The sequence below is a fragment of the Microcaecilia unicolor genome, chromosome 3 (genome assembly GCF_901765095.1).
Source record: "Microcaecilia unicolor chromosome 3, aMicUni1.1, whole genome shotgun sequence".
In the NCBI taxonomy this organism is placed as follows: Eukaryota; Metazoa; Chordata; class Amphibia; order Gymnophiona; family Siphonopidae; genus Microcaecilia; species Microcaecilia unicolor.
In genome coordinates this window covers 524,311,001-524,331,660 of record NC_044033.1, presented here as the reverse complement: position 1 = coordinate 524,331,660, position 20,660 = coordinate 524,311,001, and the positions used below count along the sequence as shown (strand labels likewise).

Here is a 20,660-nt window from a genome sequence, read left to right as displayed (position 1 = left end):
CATGGTTGCGAGTTTCAGATCTAGAAGTGGTGGTTCAGGAAAAGCTGGTGGATGTCCCTTGCCAAGATGACAGTCTTTTTTGGGGACAAAGTGGAAAAGGTCACTGTATCAAGAAAAGAAACTGATGCCATGAAGTCCCACTCTTGACCTACTCCTTCTGCGGCTTCCACTTCTTGTAGGTTCCCAAAGGTGCCCAAAGGAGATTCTACTACTCTCAAAGACGTAGGTGTACTCCTTCAGCCTGCCGTTCCCAGCAGACCCAGGGATCCCACTCCCGCCCCTGGAATCAGCGGGCCCCAGAAGAACCAGCCAGCTCTCCATTCCAAACAAGGGATGAGCTTTTAACTGGTCCCAAGAGAGCATAGCTGAAATAATTGACTGTCCTGGATGGCCTACCAATGGGGGAAGGCAACATTTTTTTTCATGAAAGATGACCCAAATTGGCGACTCCCTCCTCCAAATTGCCCACCAAGAACATCAAAGTTCAGCTCTCAGCACCAGGCTGTGTCATTAAGTATCCCGCAGCCATACATGAAAACAAAAGTTTTTTTTGCGCCAGTCAAGGGCAGTGTAGAAAGCTTGTTGAGAGGAGCTGGTGTCTAGCGGTACCCCCTCTATCACTCCAACCCGACCACCCTGCCGTGAACTGCTTTCTCCAGTGCTCCCCCCCTTTTGATACAAATGAAAACGTTGCTCTAGTAGTCTAGTAGCCCCCCCTCCAACCTGACCTGAATCCCCCCCTTTCCCAATACAAAAAAATTGCCCTGGTAATCTAGTGGCCCTCTCCCACCCAAAATTCTCTGGTAGTCTAGTGGAGTCCCTCACCCACCACGCGAGTCCTTGCCTTAGCCCCCCTTAAAGGAGGCAGCTGTGATGCCCACTCTCTCTTGCCTCCAGTTCCGTCATTTACAAAATGGTGGAACCCTGCCCTAGACGTTGGATCCTGGAATGCATTGGGCAGGGTCATATTGCTATATAAGAGAATGTCTCCCTACTATGACAATGTAATCCTTCCCGCTGCATCATGCCCCCATTTTGCAGATGGCAGCAGGTGTGAGTGGGCATTGCACCTACTTCCTTTAAGGTAGGGGGCAGGGGGGAGACCTAGGCAAGGGATCACAAGGTGGGGGGGGGGGTTCCACTAGACTACAAGGGAATTTCTTTGGGTGGGTGGAAAGAGGGGACTGCTAGAATACCAGGGATTTTTTAAGTGGGTGGAGAGGTGGAGGGAAGAAGGGGGGGGGGGGCACACTAGACTACCAGGAAATTTTCCCGGGGCAGTGGAGTTAGTCATGTTGTGGATATTCTAGACACCATTTCTTTTGGGGGGGGGGGGGGGGGGGAGCAGGTATTAGGTTGGGAGGGGAGCAGTACAAATGCCATGGCATTCTTGTATGTGTGTGTGGGGGGGGGTTGTTTTGGTTTTTTTTAAATGTCAGCCTTCTTCTCAGTGCCTGAGTCAATAACCGCTCAAGGACTGGCAAGACTTGTAATGAGCTACAGATTACTGGTAATTAAAAACAAAACAAAACATTGGCTGCAGGTTCAGTATTACCCCTTTAATTTTCATTGAATTCATTTAAATTTAATTCTTAAGTAGAGAGGTGTGGTAGCCGTGTTAGTCCACTCTTAAAGGTTATCAATAGAAATCAAACAAAATAAAACATGGAAAAGAAAATAAGATGATACCTTTTTTATTGGACATAACTTAATACATTTCTTGATTAGCTTTCGAAGGTTGCCCTTCTTCCTCAGATCCACACCTCTCTACTTAAGATGGAAGATACCACATACAGCTGCATGAAAAAGCAATTTAATTCTTGAATGCCATGTAAACTTCAAGTGTTCCCAGCCTTTTAGGGTATATGGATTAACTTTCTACCTCCAGCAATTTAAGGACCCCAGCCTGTCCCTATCAGTCTCATCCTTCACTCCCCCCCCCCCCCCCCCTCCACAACTTCAAACACATTTCTTCTTTACCACCCACTCATTCCAGAATTTCTAAACTCTTGCTGCACAATCTACCCCTAAGCCACCACAGGAAGCGGGGAGCCTCATTAACTATTATGATGTTCCAGCATAGGAGGCAGTGTTCAGACTACTGGTGGTTGGGAGGCGGGGATAGTGCTGGGAAGACTTATACGGTCTGTGCCAGAGCCGGTGGTGGGAAGCGGGACTGGTGGTTGGGAGGGGGGGATAGTGCTGGGAAGACTTATACGGTCTGTGCCAGAGCCAGTGGTGGGAAGCGGGACTGGTGGTAGGGAGACGGGGATAGTGCTGGGAAGACTTATACGGTCTGTGCCAGAGCTGGTGGTGGGCAGCGGGACTGGGGTTGGGAGGCAGGGATAGTGCTGGACAGACTTGTACGGTCTGTACCAGAGCCGGTGGTTGGGAGGCAGGGATAGTGCGGGCAGACTTATACGGTCTGTGCCAGAGCCAGTGGTTGGGAGGAGGGGCTGGTGGTTGGGAGGCGGGGATAGTGCTGGGCAGACTTATACGGTCTGTGCCCTGAAGAGCACAGGTACAAATCAAAGTAGGGTATACACAAAAAGAAGCAAATATGAGTTATCTTGTGGGCAGACTGGATGGACCGTGCAGGTCTTTTTCTGCCGTCATCTACTATGTTACCCGCATTGAAAGAGTCCACTCAGTGTACCATTTCTCAAGGGGGAAAGTATGTGCCTTTGAAAACTGCCCAGGGAAAAAAGAACCTGACCGCGGTTTAATGATGCCTTTTCTGCACTTAGGGCGTCTTTACTAAGGCGCGCTCACATTTTTAGCGCATGCTAAACGTTAGAGAGGCCCATAGAAATGCATTGACATATCTAACTTTTAGCGCGCGCTAAAAACGTGAGCGGACCTTAGTACCTTGTATTTGTTCATACCGGAACTGGCGAAAGCCATTATGGTACTATGTAAGCCACATTGAGCCTGCAAATAGGTGGGAAAATGTGGGATACAAATGTAACAAATAAATAAATAAAAGACCCCCATAATTTTTCCATAGGAAAAAATGTACATAGATTTAATTATCAGTCTCTGTATGTTATTTTCCTTCCCCAGAAAAGCCACTTCCCCTCTCTGCAGAGGAAAACGTGCATATTGTTCCATAACACCTATGCTCTTTAGCCACCTAAAGAAGGGCCACTTTTCAGACAACCCTTATTCCTGGAGGAATTCTGAAGAAAAGTTTAAATTCCGCACACTTTTTTTAAAAATTGGCAAAATTCTGTTATTTATTTTTAATTTTTGGTACAGATTTCCCTCATAAAGCCTGAAATCCTGTTCCCCCCCCCCTCCCCCCCAGCCTTTTCCCTCCCCAATTCTATCCTCCCCAGCTCTCTTCCACCAATTTAGCTTGAGCATCTTCCCTTCCCTTTCTAAGCTCCCCCCCCCCCCCTCCCCCAGTTTGTCTGTCCCTTCTCCAGGGTGAAGAAAGAAGGGGGAAAAAGCCCTTCCACGGACGAACAGCGGTTCAGTGGAAGACACCAAGACAGAGTCTGAGATTGAAAAAAACTTTTTATTTCTTGAAAACAATGAGTATTTTCAATACAATCTTCACATGCAGTGTACAGGATGCACTTGACCAAAAGTCCCAACACAGACAGTGTATACGAAATCCAAGCACTCATGTGCTCATCTCAAACTCTCAAAATACCGTTATGCGTTTAGCACAGCCAAAAGCAGTTTGCAGTATCGGGTATTGCATCACTTTGACAGGTCCCCTGATGAAGGCATACGTGCTGAAACACAGCCTGTGTTGGGACGTTTGGTCATGTGCATCCTGTACACTGCATGTGAAGGTCGTTTTGAGAATATTTCCGTTGCTTTTAAGGAACAGAAAGATGATCTTGGATTTTGTCTTGGTGTCTTCCACACTTTTATTCGAACCTTCTCCAGGGTGGACACCTCCCAGTTTCTCCCCCTGCCCCCTCCCCTCTCTTGGTTCCCCTGTTCTCGGCCTCCCTACCATCCAGTGTTATGTTGTGTTATTTTTGATATTTGTAGCCTGATTTATCCCTATAAGCAGGTTCAGAGCAAGGTAACAAAAACATAGTAACATAGTAGATGACGGCAGAAAAAGACCTGCACGGTCCATCCAGTCTGCCCAAGAAGATAAATTCATATGTGCTACTTTTTTATTTGTACTGTCCTCTTCAGTGCACAGACCCTATAAGTCCCTGCCTCCCACCACCGGCTCTGGTACAGACCGTATAAGTCTGCCCAGCACTAGTCCCGCCTCCCACCACCAGCTCTGGCACAGACCGTATAAGTCTGCCCAGCACTATCCCTGCCTCCTACCACCGGCTCTGGTACAGACCGTATAAGTCTGCCCAGCACTAGCCCCGCCTCCCAACCACCAGCCCCCGGCACAGACCGTATAGTCTGCCCAGCACTAGCCCCAGCCTCCCAACCACCAGCTCTGCCATCCATTCTAGGCTAAGCTCCTGAGGATCCCTTCCTTCTGATAGCAGGAAATCAGGACATCCATAATAAAGAACAGCAAATCTATTTATCCTAATAAAATTCCCTAAACAAAATAATACTTAGACCCTGTTTACTAAGGTGCACTAGTGTTTTTAGCGTGCGCTAAACGCTAAAGACACCCATATATTTCCTATGGCACTCGCTAAAAATGATAATAATGAACCTGTCTGGGCCTTCTCTGAACCAAAGTCCTGAAAGCCTGAAGCTAACAGCTCAAACTACTACTACTTACTTACATTTCTAGAGCGCTACTAGGGTTACGCAGCGCTGTACAAATAAACAAAGAGGGACGGTCTCTGCTCAAGGAGCTAACAATCTAAAAGCTTAGCTTCTGTGTGACCTACTACTACTTAACATTTCTAGAGCGCTACTAGGGTTACGCAGCGCTGTACAAATTAATAACTAAGGACGGTCCCTGCTCAGAAGAGCTTACAATCTAAAGGACGAAATGTCAAGTTGGGGTAGTCTAGATTTCCTGAGTAGAGGTGCTGTGATTAGGTGCCGAAAGCGACATTGAAGAGGTGGGCTTTGAGCAATGATTTGAAGATGGGTAGGGAGGGGTCCTGGAGATTGTACTTAGTGACAAGCTAGCTTTGCAGAAAGAGGAACCTAGTGCAAAAATGTTCCAGCCAGGGGCGTAGGACAGAATGTGGATAGAGGCTTTCTGGCGTTATCTGCACCTGCAGGCATAAGATAAAAGGTTGCTGGTGAAATGGACTGTGAAGCAAGCAAGTAAACATTCTAATCGGTATGATGTTTCTCTGGACTACCCTAATAATCTTGATCAGCTTTAGAAGAAACGAGGAAGATGAAAAAAGGCAGACCTAGTGACACGTCTCCCATAGACTCAGTGTTAAGTTTACCATATATAAGTGATTGTATTTCCTACTTCTGTGGAGATGTGCTTAGAGGCTGCACCTGTATGCATCCTGTGTACACTCCCATGAGAAAAGCTTTGTAGACGTTACTGTTTTTGGCTGTCTGTTTTTCTAACTTGGTAAGTGAATAAAACTTAGTATTTTCTCATATCTTTGTGGTGTGCACTTTGTTTCTCCCTAACTACTGGAGTGCGTGGAGTATTCCTCCGAGTTGGGAAGAAATAAATAAATAAACAAAAACTATATAGTAAACAGGGCCCTTTGTTTCCAAAATTTAAAATTAGATCTAAGATGAATGTCTGATAGTAAAGAATTACAAATCGTAACATTGATAAGCAAAACAATTATCATAAAGTGCTTTCTGTTTGAACCCCTTAACAGATGGAAATGTCAGTATCAATCGATCCACATTGCAGCTGGAGTTGTTAGAATCCAAAAAAGATGATAACGGTAAACTTTCATTTACACAGCCCGCTAAACTTTTAAAAACTAAACAGCAAATTTTAAGTAATACACAAGCTCTTACAGGTCAGCAGTGAGCTCAGGTAAAAGGGGCAACATGGAATCAAATTGTTTTCTAAATATCAGTCTAGTGGCCGTATTTTGAGTCAACTGCAATCTGTTCAACAATTTTAATGCAGACCCAGATAAAGGGAATTGCAGTAATTGAGTTGGGAAAGATTAATAGCTGTACCAGTACCTGAAATGTTCCTGGAGAGATTTTAATGAACCAAACCAATTATTTGAGTCCTAAAAAATTCTGTTTAGTCTGCCCTCCACACCCCTCAACTGCCTTTGCCCAACCCACCCTCATTCTCTCTCTAATTCGCAACAAGACCTCCAGTTCTTTCTGTTTCTCAGTTCCCTCCAAGCATATACCCCCTCTTCTCCTGCCTTCCTGTTTCACACCTTCCCAGTGTTCCCCAGGAAAGGGAAAGGGATTGGGACTTGATATACAGCCTTTCTGTGGTTTTTGCAACTACATTCAAAACGGTTTACATATATTCAGGTACTTATTTTGTACCAGGGGCAACGGAGGGTTAAGTGACTTGCCCAGAGTCACAAGGAGCTGCAGTGGGAATCGAACTCAGTTCCCCAGGATCAAAGTCCACTGCACTAACCACTAGGCTACTCCTCCACTAGCAACATTCCATGTATAAGCCTGCCCTTGCAGATCAGCAATGCGGCTGCGCAGGATGTCAGACTCACAGAAACAGAAGCCTGCGCGGCCGCATTGCTGATCTGCAAGGGCAGGCTTCTACATGGAATGTTGCTAGTGGAATAGCAACATTCCATGTAGAATCTCCAATAGTAGCAACATTCCATCTAGAATCTGAAATAGGGAAGGAGAACTGGGACTTGATATACCGCCTTTCTGAGGCTTTTGCAACTACATTCAAAGCGTTTTACATATATTCAGGTACTTATTTTGTACCAGGGGCAATGGAGGGTTAAGTGACTTGCCCAGAGTCACAAGAAGCTGCAGTGGGAATCGAACCCCAGGGTCGAAATCCGCTGCACTAACCACTAGGCTGCTACTCCTTTTCTTTCCTTGTTTTTTTAAAAGGCAGTGGTGACAGTAATGATTCCCATAGGCTGCCTTGCTACCATCCCAGCTCCTTCTCTCTACTGCAGACCGCCTCCGAGGAAACAGGAAATTATGCCAGAGGTCGCCCGCAGTAAAGAGAAGGGGCTAGGAGCGGCTGCAGGGCAGCCTATGGGAATTACTGCTGCCACTTCCTTTTTTGAAAAACAGGAAAAGAAGAGGTAAATTTGGGGAAGAGGTACCCTATCAGCTTACCTAGCTCCCCTCTAACCTTCCATTGCATGGCAAGAGAAGATGGCATTGAATGGCTGCACATCAGGCCATGTCTTCCTGCTGTGCCATCCTACTACTACTACTACTGCTTATCATTTCTATAGCGCTACTAGACGTACGCAGCGCTGTACACTTGAACATGAAGAGACAGTCCCTGCTTGACAGAGCTTACAATCTAATTAGGACAAACAGGATAAATAAGGGATAAGGACAAAGGGAAGCAAGATTCCGTGCAGAATCCCAAAGAGTAGCAAGATTCCGGAATCCCAAAGACTACTACTACTTATCATTTCTATAGCGCTACTAGAGGTACGCAGCGCTGTACACTTGAACATGAAGAGACAGTCCCTGCTTGACAGAGCTTACAATCTAATTAGGACAGAGAAACAGGACAAATAAAGGATAAGGACAAAGAGAAGCAAGATTCCGTGCAGAATCCCAAAGAGTAGCAAGATTCCAGAATCCCAAAGACTACTACTACTTATCATTTCTATAGCGCTACTAGAGGTACGCAGCGCTGTACACTTGAACATGAAGAGACAGTCCCTGCTTGACAGAGCTTACAATCTAATTAGGACAAACAGGATAAATAAGGGATAAGGACAAAGGGAAGCAAGATTCCGTGCAGAATCCCAAAGAGTAGCAAGATTCCGGAATCCCAAAGACTACTACTACTTATCATTTCTATAGCGCTACTAGAGGTACGCAGCGCTGTACACTTGAACATGAAGAGACAGTCCCTGCTCGACAGAGCTTACAATCTAATTAGGACAGAGAAACAGGACAAATAAGGGATAAGGACAAAGGGTAGCCAGATTCCGGAATCCCAAAGAGTAGCAAGATTCCGGAATCCCAAAGACTACCACTACTACTACTACTTATCAATTCTATAGCGCTACTAGATGTACGCAGCGCTGTACACTTGAACATGAAGAGACAGTCCCTGCTCGACAGAGCTTACAATCTAATTAGGACAGACAGGACAAATAAGGGATAAGGACAAAGGGTAGTAAGATTCCGGAATCCCAAAGAGTAGCAAGATTCCGGAATCCCAAAGACTACCACTACTACTACTACTTATCAATTCTATAGCGCTACTAGATGTACGCAGCGCTGTACACTTGAACATGAAGAGACAGTCCCTGCTCGACAGAGCTTACAAACTAATTAGGACAGACAAACAGGACAAACAAGAGATAAGGGAATATTAAAGTGAGGATGATAAAATAAGGGTTCTGAACAAGTGAATAAGGGTTAGGAGTTAAAAGCAGCATCAAAAAGGTGGGCTTTTAGCCTACATTTGAAGACGGCCAGAGATGGAGCTTGACGTACCAGCTCAGGAAGTCTATTCCAGGCATATGGTGCAGCAAGATAAAAGGAACGGAGTCTGGAGTTAGCGGTAGAGGAGAAGGGTGCAGATAAGAGAGATTTACCCAGTGAACGGAGTTCCCGGGGAGGAATGTAGGGAGAGATGAGAGTGGAGAGGTACTGAGGAGCTGCAGAGTGAATGCACTTATAGGTCAATAAGAGGAGTTTGAACTGTATGCGGAAACGGATAGGGAGCCAGTGAAGTGACTTGAGGAGAGGGCTAATATGAGCATAACGACACTGGCGGAATATTAGTCGTGCAGCAGAATTTTGAACAGATTGAAGAGGAGAGAGATGGCTAAGTTGGAGACCTGTGAGAGGCAAGTTGCAATAGTCTAAGCGAGAGGTGATAAGAGTGTGGATGAGGGCAAATTTTGGTGATATTATAGAGAAAGAAAGGGCAGGTTTGACTTCTCTTTGAGTCATGGGGGTCTCTGTTCAGCCACAGCTCAAATGAGCATTCAGGCCTAGAATGGCAGAGGAGGACACAACCCAGTGTGCAGCCTTTTGCTTCCGCCTCCTCCTCCTCTTTCTCTTCCATGCAATGGGGGCTCCAGCAATAAGTGGTGGGAAAGGGGTCCAAGAGAGCCACCATGTCTGCAAGTGCAGAATCCTGTGCAAATTCTGCATTGCACAGTTGTGCAAAATTCTCTCAGAGGAGTAAACCCTTTATCTGTGTAGTGGCTTGAAATTGTCCACAAAGGCAGAGTTGTGGAGTCAGAGTGTGAAGTAATTTTGTATGGAGTCAGAGTTGGTAAAAATGTAGCGACCTCGGCTCCGGCTGCAAAATAAAAACTTACAGCGTTATGTATGGTAAATTTATCATTTTTATATGTTTGTTATAAGTGATATTTACCAGTACTTTAGACCCAGAACACAAAATTTAAAGCCTAATGTCAGTGGGAGTCAGATCTAGAGTCGGAGTCTGGAAAGAAATGGTGGGGGGGGGGGGGGGGGTTAATCATTTTTAATTCAAAGGAAACTAGACCTGCAATTTGACCTCCCAGTTCACCTATCCCAGTCATTACAGTGACAGTGTTCAGCTCCTTAATGGAACCCATGCGACTGTTGGATGTTGCCGTTGTGCGATGGTGGACATTCATTTCCTGATGGCCCATGGGGGCGAAAGGCCTGAGCCTGGAATTTAATCTGGGGATTTGAAGTTGGCCCCTTTGAGATTTGCCTGCATCATGCTGCCCTATGACTGCTGTACTGATTGGGCCTCTTATACCCTTTATCATTTTTCAGAGGTGTGTGAAAAGTAGAGACAGGAGTGTAAATCTCCATAGAACCCAGCCTGTTAAACGTATCTGTAGTGCAACGTGTCAAAAAATGCAGAAAGGAAGCTGGCTGCACTGATTTTCTTGAGTTTATTTTTCAGTCCCCCCCCCCCAAAACAGTGAAGTAATCAAACTCAAACCGAGTAAACTGCTGCAACCCCCAACAGCTTCAAGCTTAAACAGCAGCGTGAAATATGAATGCCCCAGGATCCCCACATGTGGTAAAAATAACAATGAAAGAACAATCCCCTGCATTTCTACTTTTGAGTGCTGTTGCTTTGCTGTGACGGATGCAACTCCCTTTCAAAGAATGAAAGCAGCAGTGCCGTAGCGAGGGTGGCTGACACCCAGGGCGGGTCACCACTGCGCACCCCCCCTCCGGGTGCACCACGGCGCCCCCCCCCCCTTGGCGCGCAGCCTCCCCCTCTGGAGCGCACCCTCCCCCCCCCCCGGAGCGCATTCTTACATTGAATTAGGAAGCGAGGGGCGGGCGAGAGGGCCGACCTGCTCCCGCGTGCACGTCGCTGGGAGTTGCGTCGGCTCTGCTGGTTCCCTGCTCTCTCTGCCCCGGAACAGGAAGTAACCTGTTCCGGGGAAGAGGGCAGGGAACCAGCGGAGCCAACCCCCCCCCCCCCCCAGCGGCGTGCACCCGGGGCAGACCGCCCCACCGCCCCCCCCTCCTCCTACGCCACTGGAAAGCAGTAGTCTGGAGTAGATATGAGGGAGCCTTATTCCTTCTCAGTGGCGTTACCCCCCCCCCCCCCTCCTCCCAGTTTGAGCTGTTGCCCCCGCCACAACCCAAAGTACCTGTTGAATGGCTGACAGGGGTGCTCAATCCCTGATGAGATCTGCTGCCTGGAACTGTCCCATGGCTTCCTCAGCAGTGAAGTCTTCAGCCTCCCTTTCCAACCACCAATGCTGACACTCCTCACGTAACGCTTAGTTCATGTGCGAACTGAGCTTGCGTGAGAGGTATCGGCGGTGCTGGGGCAGCGGATCTCATCAGCTGGCGGGGGGATTGGATATCTCTGCAAGCAAAGTTAAACTTACTCTGCAGATAGATCTCTCTTGTCTGACCCCTTCTCCTCTACTGCTAATTCCAGACTCCGTTCCTTTTATCTCACTGCACCTCACGCCTGGAATAGACTTCCCGAGGCTGTACGTCTAGCCCCGTCTTTGGCCGCCTTTAAGTCCAGGCTAAAAGCCCACCTCTTTGACACTGCTTTTGACTCCCAGCCACTACTCACTTGCCCTGTACCCTACCTCTTTAATTCCCTTACCTCTTAATTGTTCTGTCTGTCTGCCTATCTTATTTAGATTGTAAGCTCTTTGAGCAGGGACTGTCTTTTTCATATATGGTATACAGCGCTGCGTATGCCTTGTAGCGCTATAGAAGTGATAAGTAGTAGTAGTAGTAATGCAGCGGCGGGAGGGGGTTGTAGAGATAAAATGCATTGCCCCCCCTCCCACTCCACCCTTGGGCATCCCCAAAATTTGAATCCTGGCTACACCCCTGTTCCTTCTTAACAGAAGGTGTAGGCATTCTACCAGCTCGCAGACTTCTTTAAATAAAGAAAAAAAAAGAAAGACGTACTCAAATCAGGCTACCGGAGATAGGCATCGTTTAAAAATATTTGGTGAATGTAGTTCAGTTCATGTGGAGCACACAGCCAGGATGCATCTCGAAAGCCAGGTGATCACGTGCTGTGTCCAGCTTTTATTCTTCTGCCAGCATACGGAAGGCAGACATGGAGTTTTAGGTTTGCTTCATTAAAGCCTTGTTAAATGGAGGAATAGGAGAATCTTGGTTCTGTCTGAATACGCAGGGGTCGGGGAGGTGGAGCTGATCTAAGGATATTAATATCTGCCTTCAGCTGGGGAAATGAGCCGTCTCCTTGAGATGGCTGTGGCTTTCGGGATCCCCATCTGTCCCAGGAGCAGCTGCCGGGTGCCAGAGCTCAGCTGTAGGAAGCAGATGACTCTCATCTGTATTCATGACAGCTAGTTGCCTTCAATTCGCCCAGAGCAAATCTCTCTAATGTCAATCAGCTTGTCCATCTGATGAACTCAATAGATACGGACCTCCTCCTCCTCCCAGGGCTGCTTGACAATGACAGCTAGGGTACCGGGCTGGCTTCTTAGTCTCTGTCTTTTATTTCTACTGCTTGCTTGGTGGTTTTGTGGGTTTTTTTTTTTTACTCTTATTAACTGGAGATTTCTTGGGCTTCCTGCATCTTGTCTACAGATGGTGTTCTATTTATTGGACATTTTTCTATAGTCCTGCGGACAACAGCACACATTCCCCTGGATTCTATATAGGTCGCGCAAACTTGGGTGCCCAGGGCAGATTCGCACACAAATTAATTAGTTAATGAGGCGTCAACAATCAGTAGTTGGAGTTAGTTGGCAACAGTTTGGATATTTGAGCACATCTGCCCTAGTCTCTATTCTGTAACGTCCTTAGGGGCCCTTTCACTATGCCGCGTAGGTGCCTATGAGCGCCGTTACTGCCCAGTTACCACGTGGCCCTTGCGGTAATTTCAATTTTGGCGCACTTCCGCTACGTGCGTCGGAAAAATATTTTTTATTTTCTGACAAGCAGCAGCTACGCGCGTCAGTTAGACTTTGACGTGCATAGACCATTACCACCTGAGACCTTACTGCTAGGTCAATGGCTTGCGGTAAGGTCTCGGACCCAAAATGAACGCGCAACAATTTTCATTTTGCCCGAAAAAATGCACTTTTTGTAGGTGCGCTAAAAAACAATTCTGCACGCGTCCAAAACACGCGCCTACACTACCGCAGGCCATTTTTCGGCGCACCTTAGTAAAAGGACCCCTAAATTTCATAGCGTTCTACTGAAAAGGGGCGTGGCCATGGGAGGAATGTAGACGGATCGGAAGTGATCCCAGAAGTTAAGACGTCGTGTTATAGAGTAATATCATAAGTGGTTTCAGCAGGACATAAATCCAACAGCCATTAGCGGCGAGATCCGCGCTGATTGCGTATTCTGCAAAGGATGCTCACCCTTTACAGAATACTAGTTTAGCAGGCACCTTTTCAGCGCCTAACTTTGGGCGCCATTTCCTGAATCCAAGCCTGTAGTGTCTGGTAGATACAAATGTGGAATTGCTTGAATGGGCCTTTAGGGTGGTGTGTGGGTTCCTTAGGTCATCAGTATTTTTAGAGCAACATTTTAGTTTGTTCTTAGCAATATAATAAAATTATAGTAACCAAGAATTTTCTACTTCCCTTGCTAATTTCACGTGTAACATAGTAACATAGTAACATAGTAGATGACGGCAGAAAAAGACCTGCACGGTCCATCCAGTCTGCCCAACAAGATAACTCATATTTGCTGCTTTTTGTGCATACCCTACTTTGATTTGTACCTGTGCTCTTCAGGGCACAGACCGTATAAGTCTGCCCCGCACTATCCCCGCCTCCCAACCACCAGCCCCACCTCCCAACCACCGGCTCTGGCACAGGCACAGACCGTATAAGTCTGCCCAGCACTATCCTCACCTCCCCAGCCCTGCCTCCCGTCCCCGGCTCTGGCACAGACCGTACAAGTCTGTCCAGCACTATCCCCGCCTCCCAACCACCAGCCCTGCCTCCCAACCACCGGCTCTGGCACAGACCGTACAAGTTTGCCCAGCCCTATCCCCGCCTCCCGATCTTGACTAAGCTCCTGAGGATCCATTCCTTCAGCACAGGATTCCTTTATGCTTATCCCACGCATGTTTGAATTCCGTTACCGTTTTCATTTCATTTCTGTTATCTAATAAAACCGCAGTTCTTGGTAAGCGAAGTTTTATTACCTCCTGGGTGGCTGCAGTAACATTTCATTTTCTAGATATTTTACCAATTAAGGGTCTTGGTAGTCCTGGAAGGGTTAAGAATGATCAAATTAGGTAGCAAATTGCTCCTTTCCATGGGAGATATATTTCTGAATGCAGGCACGATCCTTAACAATGCACCTTTTTGTGTTTACCAAATTAATAGACTAGCTGACCACCTGCAGCTTGTCAAGACGTTTTCCATTACAGTTTTCAAAAGATGTGAGCAGCCGTTCATTCACCCTCGGAATGGCTTGAAAGATTTCAAACTTGGGAATAACGCTAAGCCGAGGAGGCAGCCCGTATCTCATTAAGAGTTAGCTGTAAAACGCAGCGTTTAAAGCCCCTTTATAAAGCAAAAAAAAAAAAAAACAACCCACAATCTGTGCTGTTTGTATACAGAACTTATTACACAAATGAAATCCAGAAGTTGTAGTCTGGAGGCTTCAGTATTCCGCCTCCCCCCCCCCCCCCTCCCCTGTTCTTAGGGTTTTTTAAAATGGTGGCCAAATTCACTGTTGCAGGAGAGAGCGGGGTTTTCATTTTGCCAGTTTGTGACAAGGGGTTCTAGCAGAGCTACCAACTTGACTGGCCCTGGGATTTTCAAATCTCTTTTTGCTAAGTATGTATTGCCTAGAAACGAGAGAGAGAGAAAGATCCCAGGATACGGAAAAGACAGTAAATGAAGTGTTAGGACTGTCTCATAGTTGTCTCTTGAGTTGGATGGAAACCCTGCTTTTGACGATGCTGTACACAGAAATTGTCCTCACTTCTTCCTCAGTTTATTCGTGACAGCTTGTTGTCCTATGTGGGCTCCAGTTGCAAGGGTCTTCAGAAGTAAACACTGAAAGAGTCCGCCGATGACACCAAGATTTCCAACAGAGTGGACACCCCGGAGGGTGTGGAAAACATGAAAAAAGATCTGAAGAAGCTAGAAGAATGGTCTAACGTTTGGCAATTAAAATTCAATGCGAAGAAATGCAAAGTGATGCATTTAGGGAATAGAAATCCATGGGAGATGTATGTGTTAGGAGGTGAGAGTCTGATAGTTACGGACGGGGAGAGGGATCTTGGGGTGATAGTATCTGAGGACCTGAAGGCGACGAAACAGTGCGACAAGGCGGTGGCAGTAGCTAGAAGATTGCTAGGCTGTATAGAGAGAGGAGTGACCAGCAGAAGAAAGGAGGTTTTAATGCCCCTGTATAAGACGTTGGTGAGGCCCCACCTGGAGTATTGTGTTCAGTTTTGGAGGCCGTATCTTGCGAAGGATGTTAAAAAAATGGAAGCGGTGCAAAGAAAAGCTACGAGGATGGTATGGGATTTACGTTCCAAGACGTATGAAGAGAGGCTTGCTGACCTGAACATGTACACCCTGGAGGAAAGGAGGAACAGGGGTGATATGATACAGATGTTCAAATATTTGAAAGGTATTAATCCGCAAACGAATCTTTTCCGGAGATGGGAAGGCGGTAGAACGAGAGGACATGAAATGAGATTGAAGGGGGGCAGACTCAGGAAAGATGTCAGGAAGTATTTTTTCATGGAGAGGGTGGTAGACGCTTGGAATGCCCTCCTGCGGGAGGTGGTGGAGATGAAAACGGTAACGGAGTTCAAACATGCGTGGGATATGCATAGAGGAATCCTGTGCAGAAGGAATGGATCCTCAGAAACTTAGCTGAAATTGGGTGGCGGAGCAGTTGGGGGGAAGAGGGGGTGGTGGTTGGGAGGCGAGGATAGGGGAGGGCAGACTTATACGGTCTGTACCAGAGCCGGTGATGGGAGGAGGGACTGGTGGTTGGGAGGCGGGAAATACTGCTGGGCAGACTTATATGGTCTGTGCCCTGAAAAGGACAGGTACAAATTCAAGGTAAGGTATACACTTATAGGTTTTTCGTTGGGCAGACTGGATGGACCATGCAGGTCTTTTTCTGCCGTCATCTACTATGTTACTATGATCAGCTCCGTGGATTGCAGGATGCAGTGCAGCAGAATCTATTCTAGTGCAGTTCCAATCTGCCAGGTGTAACCTCTCTATCCCCCCCCCCTTCTTATTTTTTTTTGCCTGCAGCCAGAGAAGTCTTGCTGAAATCACTGAGCTGATCCACACTGCTTTTCTGGTACACCGTGGCATCGTGAACATCGGAGAGCTCGAGTCCTGTGATGGCCCCATGAAGGACATGCAGTTTGGAAATAAGATGGCCATCCTGGGTGGAGACTTCCTTCTGGCCAACGCTTGCACGGGCCTGGCTCACTTGCAGAACACCAAGGTAACCTTCTGCCTCTGCTCCCAATGAAATAAAGAAGGAATTGAATCTGTATTTGTCTAAAACTGGCTCCCAATAGGGGTTTCGACAGCTGCCAAGTTCTGTAGGGAAAAAAGCATTGCCAGCAATATGTGATTCATTTATTGTTATTACACTCCCCCTCAAAAAAAAAAGCATCTCAAAATGAATCTAAACAATGTATATATTGATGCAGAGACGCTATCATCTACTTAAAGGAAATAGTTTCTAAGGAAGAAGACCATGAGCAGTTATTACTCACAGTGCTACTATGCAAGTGCTATATTGAGGCCAAACAGAGCTGGCCTTGCCACTAGGTATAGGCACCTGCACAAGGTAGCATCATTTAAGGGGTCAGCAACCTGGCAGGAGAGCATTTTTTTTATATGCCTTTCCTTACCCCAGTTCCAGGTCTAACATGACAGATTATGTTCCCTGTCAGCAGATGGAGGCAGAAACTTAAAGATTCCAACAATATCAGTATAACAGCTGGTAGAGCCAGAAGCAATCCAGTATTTCTCTGTCTCCAGCAGATGGATTGGTGCAGCAGTTTCTCTTTTGCTGTGTCTTCTCGGCATCGGGAGATGAAGGAACATGGCGTGGAGATTTATCATCCTCCCGGCACCTATTTTGTGGGGTTGCCACAAGGCTCCCCACTTTCACCAATCTCATTTAATGTATGTCTTCGATTGTTAGGTCAAACTTTTCCAGGCTATAGAATCTCATATTATCCTTACGCGGACAACATTGTATTCTTTCCTTGTAGGACTTCTTATAGGGAGGTGGATGAGGTCTTCCAACTGGTCTCTTTATGGATGAGCAGTAAAAGTCTGAAGTTAAATCTGGGGAAAAACAAAAATTTTGTGGATGGGAACTCAAAATCAAACTATACCAACTATTCCTGGTGTTCAAATTACTTTGTATGAGGAGATTAAGTTGATAGGAGTCTATTTAGATTACTACTACTACTACTACTCAGCATTTCTATAGCGCTGCCAGGGTTACGCAGCGCTGTACAAGTTTAAACATGGGGAAGGACAGTCCCTGCTCAAGAGAGCTTACAATCTAAAGGAAACAAACTATGTAGTCAGTGTAGGTATCATGAATGGGGAAGGTGGTTAGGCGCCAAAAGCAAGGGAGAAGAGATGGGCTTTGAGTAAGGACTTGAAAGTGGGCAGGGAGGGCACATGGCGTATGGGCTCAGGAAGTCTGTTCCAGGCATAAGGTGAGGCGAGGCAGAAGGGGCGGAGTTAGCGGTGGTGGAGAAGGGTACAGATAGGAGTGATTTGTCCTGAGAGCGGAGGTTACGGGTGGGAACATACGGGGAGAGGAGGGTAGAGAGGTAATGGGGGGCTGCAGATTGAGTGCACTTGAAGGTCAATAGGAGAAGCTTGAACTGTATACGGTAGCGGATCGGGAGCCAGTGAAGCGACTTGAGGAGAGGGGTGATATGAGAGTATCAGTTCACGCGGTAGATAAGACGTGTGGCGGAATTTTGGACAGATTGAAGGGGGGATAGGTGGCTAAGCGGGAGGCCAGTGAGGAGAAGGTTGCAATAGTCAAGACGAGGGTTCGGGTGGTCTGTTCAGAGAGGAAGGGGCGAATTTTGCTAATATTATAGAGGAAGAAGCGACAGGTCTTAGCTGTCTGCTGGATATGGGCAGAGAAGGAGAGGGAGGAGTCGAAAATGACTCCGAGATTGCGGGCTGAAGAGACGGGGAGGATGAGGGCGTTGTCAACAGAGACGGAAAGTGGGGGAAGAGGGTTTGGGTGGAAAGACAAGGAGCTCAGTCTTTGCCATGTTCAGTTTCAGATGCCGGTTGGACATCCAGGCAGCGATGTCTGAAAGGCAGGCCGAAACTTTGGCCTGGGTTTCGACTGTGATGTCGGGAGTGGAGAGGTAAAGCTGGGTGTCATCAGCATAGAGATGATACTGGAAATCATTTGACCATGAATGCCCATCTAAATTTCTTGGTGAAGATCATCTACTCTGGATTACTGTAATAGCATTCTCCTTGGACTACCTGATTTTCAACTACAGGTCTCACAAAATGTGGCAGCTAATTATGATCCTTGGTGGCTGTAGGTGGGACAGCTGAATACCATTCTTAATTGTGTTACATTGGTTGCCTGTGCAAGCAAGAATAACATTTAAATTTCTTTAATTGTTTTCAAGATCCTTCATGAATTAGCACCATCTTACACGGCCTCTTGGTTGTCCTGGTTTGTTCCTGGACAAAACTTGTGCTCTGAGAATCTATGGAAGGCTACTTTTACAGTTAAGAAATTTAACTTAGGGGCTCATTTTCAAAAGACAAAAAAAAAAACCGTCTAAGAAGTGGCATCAAAGCAGCATTTGGACTTTGGTTTTCTTACAAAAATGTCCAAATTGATATTTTTTTAATCCATTTTTCATATATTTTTCTATGCTGTTTGCCTGCAGTACATCCAAATCTCAAGAGGGGCATGTCAGAGGCGTGTTAAGGGTGGGATTGGGCGTTCCTAAGACCTGGGCGTTTTTCAGTTATAATGGAACAAAACAAACATGTCCAGGACTAAAATTAAGACGTTTTGAGCAAGACCTGTTTTTACAACGAATAACGTCAATAATGAGCTGAACAAAACACACTAACTTAATAAACGTGCAGTATGGTATCAGTTCTTTTTTTCTTTTTTCTTATTTCCAAATCAAAGTGGAGAAAAAGACCTCAGCAGTCTCTGCGTGGCGATACTGTGCTCAGTGTGCTCAAACGCCAGCATTCCTTGGACTCTGTTGTAATCATTGGTCTCAGAAAAAACTCCACTGATATATCATAAAATATATGTGAATTACTAAATCGTGATATTTTGTTCTTCCAACAATAATATTAATAATAATGTTACTTAGCTTTTAATCTTGCCCAACGGGGCTCTCCGTTTCGCTATGAAATTTAAGCTTCCTCAGGGGGCCAAGTAACTATTGGCAAATCACAATACCTACATTCAAAAGTAATAATACCACACAGTATAAATAATAACTCCATATAAGCTCCCAACACAGACTCAAAAAGAAAAGAATGGCACACATACTTGCAATATATCCAATTGCAAGCTATGCCAAAACATTTCGCAGGACCCCACAGTCATTCATAAAGAAAAAATATTCAACATTAAGGAATCTTTCACGTGCTCATCTTCCAGTGTGGTATATATCATTCAGTGTAAAAAATGCAACGAGGGCTGCTACATTGGAGAAACCAGTCGGAGGCTAAAGAAGAGATTTCATTTACATAGACACCATATGAAAGATGCCAGTACCAATAAAGATGTCACACCTGTGGGGCAGCACCAGTGGTGTGCTGGAGCAGGCTCTCACAGGCTCGCAAGAGCCGGTTGTTAATTTTTAAAGAATTTTGGGAGCCGGTTGTTAAAGTAGGGCCCTCCATGGCTACTTTGGCTCCCAAAATGTGGGCTTGGGCCCCCTGCTGAATTATCTTTTACTTTGCTGGTGGGGATGCTGAGCCCTGCCAGCCAAGTAAATAGACTGCTGCTGCTCCCCACTCCTGGTTTCCAGCTCTGAGCAGCAGGCTGGGACTTCTCGAGCATGTGAGAGAAGTTCGAGCATGTTGCTCAGAGCAAGACGGGAGTGGTGGCAGTCCATTTATTGGCTGCCAGCAAAGGTATGCCTAGCGTGCCCGCAGGAAGGGAGCAAGGAGAGAGAGGCAAGTGTTGCTTCCCCCCCCCCCCCCCCCCCCGCCATCCCTGGCCCTTCAAACTGCAGAGCTGGCTACGTCCAGCAAAAGAGCCTGTTGTTAAAAATTTACCAGCACACCCCTGGGCAGCACTTTACAAAACCAGAACACTGTACCAGTGACTTCATGGTAAGAATCCTAAAAGGGAACTTTAAAACAATACGGAACGTAAGACCTTTGAAGTCAGAATGATTAAATATTTTGACACCCACCAGACAGGACTTAACAAAGATCTGGGTTTTCTAGCCCATTACATTTGCTTATTTCCAATCTGACGAAGAAGGGCAACCTTCAAAAACTAATCAAGAAATGTATTGTTATGTCCAATAAAAATGGTATCATCGTAATCTCTTTTCCATGTTTTATTTGGTTTTATTTCTATTGATTGCAACTACATTTAAAGCAGTTTACTTGGTATATACAGAGGCAATGGAGGATTAAATTACTTGCCCAGAATCACAAGGAGCTGCAGTGGGAATCAAACCTACTTCCCCGGAATCAAAGTCCACTGCAGTAACCACTAGGCTACTCCTAGAATATCAAATCATGTAGAATCTCAAATAGGGAAAAGGAAATGAGACTTGATATATTGCCTTTCTGTGGGTTTCCATAGTATATTCAGGTACTTATTTTGTACCAGGGGCAATGGAGGGTTAAGTGATTTGCCCAGAGTCACAAAGAGCTGCAGTGGGAATCGAACTCAGTTCCCCAGGATCAAAGTTCACTGCACTAACCACTAGGCTACTCCTCCACTCATTCCACCAATAAGAGCCAACCTCATCAGTGATGTCACAATGGCTTGATTGCCTGACACTTGCCTCACTTCTGATATTGTGATGTCATAAGGGAAAGGGAAATGGGACTTGATATACCGCCTTTCTGAGGTTTTTGCAACTACATTCAAAGCAGTTTACATATATTCAGGTACTTATTTTGTACCAGGGGCAATGGAGGGTTAAGTGACTTGCCCAGAGT

General features: G+C 46.2%; 1 protein-coding gene across 1 annotated transcript in view; it reads left to right on the top strand.

The window, feature by feature from the left end:
- The window catches only part of PDSS2 (decaprenyl diphosphate synthase subunit 2), a 160,313-nt gene that overhangs the window by 54,507 nt on the left and 85,146 nt on the right, over positions 1-20,660 (top strand). Inside the window, exon 3 of the mRNA XM_030195191.1 lies at positions 15,741-15,939. Within this exon, the coding sequence (XP_030051051.1) occupies positions 15,741-15,939 (199 nt within the window). The remainder of the gene's footprint in view (positions 1-15,740; positions 15,940-20,660) is intronic.